The sequence below is a fragment of the Mandrillus leucophaeus genome, unplaced genomic scaffold (assembly GCF_000951045.1).
Source record: "Mandrillus leucophaeus isolate KB7577 unplaced genomic scaffold, Mleu.le_1.0 Scaffold32, whole genome shotgun sequence".
NCBI lineage: Eukaryota > Metazoa > Chordata > Mammalia > Primates > Cercopithecidae > Mandrillus > Mandrillus leucophaeus.
The window spans coordinates 1,856,603-1,863,011 of record NW_012103365.1 but is presented as its reverse complement, the minus strand read 5'-3'; the positions used below and the strand labels follow the sequence as shown (position 1 = coordinate 1,863,011).

The 6,409-nt window shown below is 45.0% G+C and overlaps 1 protein-coding gene across 1 annotated transcript in view; it reads left to right on the top strand.

Annotated features, from left to right (window-relative positions):
- Positions 1-6,409, top strand: part of COG7 (component of oligomeric golgi complex 7) — an 87,884-nt gene that overhangs the window by 15,478 nt on the left and 65,997 nt on the right. Inside the window, exons 5-6 of the mRNA XM_011987962.1 lie at positions 3,474-3,556; positions 4,527-4,740. Of these exons, the coding sequence (XP_011843352.1) occupies positions 3,474-3,556; positions 4,527-4,740 (297 nt within the window). The remainder of the gene's footprint in view (positions 1-3,473; positions 3,557-4,526; positions 4,741-6,409) is intronic.

Below are 6,409 nucleotides of genomic sequence, written 5' to 3'. Positions count from 1 at the left end.
GCTTCAGCCTCCCCAATTGCTGGGATTACAGGCGTGAGCCACAGCACCAGGCCCCAAGTTTTTAATTTTGTTGCAGTCCAATTTATTGAGTGCATAGGTACTGTGGTGGAGTTTTCTTTGTTTCTACTGATTCATGTTTGTGTGTGATAGTGCTTTTGTTCTGGGCGTGGTATTTACTGAAAAACAGTGGAATTTCCTTGGAAGCCCTTCCTTGTTTACCTGGGTTTTGTTGAAAGCGTTCCTTTAGTGAAAAGTTACATTCTCCGCTGTGCTCTTCAGTTACCTAGAAAGACCTCAGTACTCATCTCCAGCCCTCTAATTCCCTGTCTTCCCCATTTGTTAATTCTTTATTTTGAGTCTTTTCTTGGTTCACAGGATTCTAAGGCTGGAGCTGGGGGGTTGGGAAGTCGCCGTCTAGGAGCTTGGTTCCTCACGTTCTCTAGTAAATTTGTTGCTACTACAGAGCTCACTTTTCTGGTTGGGGTTACATCCAGTTATGTGGGGTGGAGGGAGTGGGAGTGGGGATGGAGAGGTGGTGGCTCCATGCATTTAAGGTTTTTTGTTTGTTTCCTTCGGAGTGAGCTGGCTACCGGGAACTGGTGCTGGATTTGAGTGATGCCTGGTGGTTCAGCATCATGGGTTTGCTTTTGGAGATAAGCAGTTTTTGACAGTTTTCATGCACACATTTGAATCAGGCTTGACTCTAGGCAGGACACGGATTCAGAAGGGGAAAATGGAGCTTTTGAGCCCAGTGGGCTGCCTCCTTAGCTGAGCCGCGGAGGAAACAGCCCTCCATCCCAAGCCCCTCCAAGCCCCCTTGGCCCCCAGTCTTTGGCCTTTTGTACTGCGCTGCGCCACCCTTACCACCCAGACTTTTACCAGCTTCCTCGCCCATTGTGGCCCGAAGTGATTGGATATCTGGTTGGGATTCTCTGAAGTATGTAGTACAGATATTTTCCTGGCTTCAATGCAGATAAAATGATGTTTTTCTTTTAGCGATTAATCTTAATTTTGGCAAGTATCAGGAAGGGTTCCCCCCCGCCCCACAGGCAATGTGCTGTTTATTATCAGCCATGTTTCATAGAAGGCTGAGGTGGTTCTTTAACGGTTTTTACTTTTTTATTTTTTTTTGAGATGGAGTCTCGCTCTGTTGCCCAAGCTGGACTGCAGTGGTGTGATCTCGGCTCACGGCAACCTCTGCCTCCCGGGTTCAAGCGCCTCAGCCTCTGGAGTAGCTGGGATTACAGGCGTGCGCCACCACGCCTGGTTAATTTTTTATATTTTTAGTAGAGACGGGGTTTCAGCATATTGGCCAGGCTGGTCTTGAGCTCCTGACCCCAAGTGATCTGCCCACTTCAGCCTCTCAAAGTACTCGGATTATAGTTCTGAGCCACCTCGCCCAGCCTGTCTAACAGTTTTTAAAGGGAATTCTCTGATAAATTTGTTTATCCCCAACATGTTCCCCTTTTCCATCTCTCTCCTAAAGTGACAATGTGGGTATAGCCAAGTATACATGCCCAGTTCATTTTATATAACCAATGAATTCAGCTGATACACTGAAGCAACTTTTTATAGAATTATTTTAATTAATTTTTTTGCCTCTCACTGGTCAAACCCAATTTATAGAATTTTGTTTTTTGAGCTAGAATCTTGCTCTGTCACCCAGGCTGAAGTGCAGTGACGTGATCTCAGTTCACTGCAGCCTTGTCCTCCCGGGCTCGAGTGATACTCCCAGCTTAGCCTCCCGGGGTTTACGGGTGTGCACCATGCCCAGCTAATTTTCTGTTTTTTTGTAGAGGGGTCCTGTGTTGCCTAGGACATTTTTGAACCCCTGGGCTCAAGCAGTCCTCCCACCTCAGCCTCCCAAAATGCTGGGATTATAGGTGTAAGCCACCACACCTGGCCTATGGAATAATTTTAAATGTAGCAGGAAGATTCATTTATTTAAGTGTTCTTATGAAAATAATAAGCATTTTAAAGGCAAATATTCGTTTTCTAACTCATGGATTTCTGCCCATTAAGTCGAGTTCCACCGGCAGGTCTCCAGCGCTTAGCTGGGCATCCCACAGCGGTTGCTGTTACATTTCCTTCACAGCAGTTTAATGGGCTTCCCAGAAGTGAAGGGGAACAAAGCAAATATAAGAAGTTTGGGGATCTTTTAGCTCAGGGTTTTTTTTTTTTTTTTTTTTATTTTTATTTATTTATTTACTTATTTATTTTTTGAGACGGAGTCTCGCTCTGCCACCCAGGCTGGAGTACAGTGGCCGGATCTCAGCTCACTGCAAGCTCCGCCTCCCGGGTTCACGCCATTCTCCTGCCTCAGCCTCCCGAGTAGCTGGGACTACAGGCGCCCGCCACCGCGCCCGGCTAATTTTTTTTTTGTATTTTTAGTAGAGACGGGGTTTCACCGTGTTAGGCAGGATGGTCTCGATCTCCTGACCTCGTGATCCGCCCGTCTCGGCCTCCCAAAGTGCTGAGATTACAGGCTTGAGCCACCGCGCCCGGCCTGTCCTTCCTTTTGATACAGTTCTAAGGCTGTGGCATGTACGTTTTGGCCAGAAGGGGGCAGACAGGAGCCAGAAGTGGCGCTGCTGTGCACACTAGTCAGAAACTGCACTGAAACCCACCTTCCTGTCTGTCCAGTGGTGAGCCTGGAAGCAAGTGCTTTGCCCAGTCATTTCCTCTGCCCTTAGGGAAATGTGTAAGAAACTACTTGATATTAAGCCCATAACTCGGGCCTTAGAATCCATTGTTATGTGTGGAATGCTGATAGTTACCAAATTATTTGATTTTATGTTTTTTTGTTTTGTTTTGTTTTGTTTTAGATGGACTCTTGCTCTGTCGGCTAGGCTGGAGTGCAGTGGCACGATCTTGGCTCACTGCAACCTCCCCCTCCCGGGTTCAACCAATTCTCCTGCCTCAGCCTCTCAAGGAGCTGGGATTACAGGTGTGCACCACCACGCTCAGCTATTTTTTTTTTTTTTTTTTAGTATAGATGGGGTTTCACCATGTTGGCCAGGCTGGTCTCAAACTCCTGACCTCAGGTGATCTGCCTGCCTTGGCCTCCCAAAGTGCTGGGATTACAGGCATGAGCCACCGCGACCGGCCCAAATTATTTACTTATTCCTCAAACCACCAGATATGTTGACATATAGAAGTTCAGTGTGTTTGCTTTTTTAACGTTCCCATTGGGTATAATCGAAGTAGGAATTTTCAAAGACGTAACTAACCTGTCAATATTAAGTTAAAATATGAATTCTGTGAGGAACAGTGGGGAGAATACCTTACAGTATCTGGTTTTCAAGCCATGCTTATTTTTCAAATTTATGATCCCCATGCATGAGTTAATTCAGTATCTAGGCAGGAACTTGTGAATACTAGCTTCCATATATCCATCTTCATCCTGGGGACTTTTTTCTCATGTCTACATCAGAAAGGCTGGTAACAATATATATACATTGTATATTCTTTAGATCAGTCCAAAGTGTTTGTGAAGGTGTTTACTGAAATTGACCGGATGCCCCAGCTCCTGGCCTACTACTACAAGTGTCACAAGGTAAGAAGCTGTGCACCATGACACTTGTGCAGTTGTGGAATGCTCATAACTCTGGATCACAGAATCGCAGGTTCATAATTTAGAAGTTAAAGACATTTGCCTCCTTGCCCTCTGGCTGTTTTTCTCTTAATTAGCCAGTAGGGGGTGCTCTTGGTCCAGCATATGGATTTATTTAATTGCCAGTTGAAAAAAGAGTTATCCGTTTTCATTCTCTTTTCTGTTTACAGCTGGATTCATTGTAGACTTGAAACATTGTTTTAATTTATTCTCATTTTTGTCTTTTAAGGGAGATTTATGTCTTAAGCTTTGTTACACCCTAGGAAGCAGTAAGAATCTCTCTTTTTTTCTTTTTTTCATTAGAGATAGGGTTTCACTATTTTGCCCAGCCTGGAGTGCGGTGGCTATTCACAGATGCGATCATGGTGCACTACAGCCTGGAACCCCTGGGCTCAAGTGATCCTCCCGTCTCAGTCTTGTGAGGAGTTGGGACTACAGGCACGTGCCACTCACCTGGCTTGGAATTTTATGTTTTCTAGGTTTGCTGAAGTTAGATTGCCAAAAAACTTGACAGCTTCCTGAGCTGACTTTTAATTCCTTCAAGTCCAGTGCTCTGTGTCTTTTAAGCAGTGATATTAGGACATGAAGCTTAAACACACACGTCCACCCGCTCTTGCCCCGAGGTCTATTCAGAAGAGTGATGGTGTGCCACGTGGTTGCATGTTACATGCTTTTAGGGCAGGATAAATGGAGAGGGGATCATATCTGCAGGACAGATTAAAGCTGTGAATCAGTGCAGGTAACTGCACATGTTTTTTTTCCCTACCTTTCTTTGAAGTGGATGGACCTCGCTGGGCTGCCCAGTGAGCTCATTGAGCAATCTGTGATTGCTCTGGGTAGCAGGGCAGGGCAGTGTTAGCAGGCAACCTATGTTGACGTACCCAGTAAGGTTCCCTTTGTTCTGTCTCTGCAGGTGCAGCTTTTAGCAGCCTGGCAAGAGCTGTGTCAAAGTGACCTACCCCTGGACCGGCAGCTTGCCGGACTCTATGACGCCTTGCTTGGGGCTTGGCACACACAAATCCAGTGGGCTACACAGGTAACAGCTCATTTTTTTTCTAGGAAGAGCAGAGCCTATGGTGACAAGGGAACAGGTGACCGCCTCCGGAGTGGCCACCCTCAACTGCAGAGTACTGCTCAAAGAACTTCCCCGTTTGTTGCCGTCATTCAAGGGGTTAAAAAATAACCAGTTAGGCTGGGTGTGGTGGCTCACACTTGTAATCACCACACTTTGGAAGGTCGAAGCGGGCGGATCGTTTGAGCCTAGGAGTTCGAGACCAGCCTGGCCGACACGGTGAAACCCCAGCTCTACAAAAAAAGCAAAAGTTAGCCAGGTATGCTGGCACAATTACTCAGGAGGCTGAGGCAGAAAGATTGCCTACGTCCAGGAGGTTGAGGCCACAGTGACTATGATTGCACCACTACACTTCAGCCTGGACAGCAAAGCAAGCAAGACCCTGCCTCAAAAAAACAAACAGACCAAAAAAAAAAAAAAGATAACCAGTTAAATGTTTAAGTTTAAAAATAAAAGATAAGCTTAGAAGCCCATGTCAGTGAAATCTTTAGGTCTCCACTGAAACTCTTCTTACCACTCTTATCTATAACTTAAATAGGACCTAATGTGACAATACCACCTGTTGTCCAGCAAGGGAGCCTGTGGAATTCCTAAAGGCTCTTTTCTTCCTATCTAAAAGCAGGAGGCCCCTGGTCAGGTGGTGTTTGAGTGAACAGGAATGTTTTTATCTTTACTTCAGGTAAAATTTACCTACCTGAAGTGAGTCTCCCTTGTTCTTACGATACACCAAGAATTGGGGGAAGAGATAATTTTAAAGGTACCCCTTGACTAAGAGTGAGGAGAGACAGAGGAACTTTGTTTCAAGTGGCAACTTTCCATCATTTACTTTCCTAAAGTCTCTAGGCATTTCTAGCCATAAAGGGTTTAAACCATTGTTCTCTTGCCTTGAGACAGGAGGCACAGTAGAATCTCTTCTAAGCAGGGGAAGAGCCTGTCTTACTTTGCAGTAATGACTTACTGGGCCTGTTTCTGGTGTGGCTTATTTTATTTGTTTATTTTTTTCTTATTTCTTTTTTTTTTTTTTTTTCCAAACCCTTGTGCTGAGGGCCGATTTTCAGTAGCACTCAGATAGAGAGCTATTGAAATAGATTGCAGTGAGGGAGCTGCTCTGCTACGTACGAAACCCCAACCTAGAAGCAGGTCATCTACAACTGGTTTAGTGCCAGGTTCCCCATATTTTATTTTTTACAATAGTTGTGAATCACTCTTCAGATGTTCATCAGTCATTTGTTGGAATGAACTTGACTGTGGTTGGAGAGAATTCCTTATACAAGGGTCATGTCATTCAAGTTGTTGGTTAAAGTGCTTTTTTCCATTCTTGTTCTTTTTCCTTGAACTAACCTAATTCATTCTTAGGATTTTGTTTTGTTTTGTTTGAGACAGGGTCTTGCTCTGTCATGCAGGCTAGAGTGCAGTGGCATGATCCTGGCTCACCGTAGCCTCAGCCTCCTGAGCTTAAGCCATCCTCCTGCCTTAGCCTGCAAGTATCTAGGAATACAGGTTTGTGCCACCATGCCTGGCTAATTAAAAAAAAAACATTTTTTTTGTAGAGATAAGGATCTTAGTGTGTTGCCCAGGCTGGTCTCCAAATCCTGACCTCAAGTGATCCTCCCACTTTGGCCTCCGAAAGTGCTGGGATTACAGGTGTGAGCCACCACGCCTGGCTCTATTTTATTTTTCTTAAGAAGAATATTTCTTTTTTTTTGTTTTTTCAGACAGAGTCT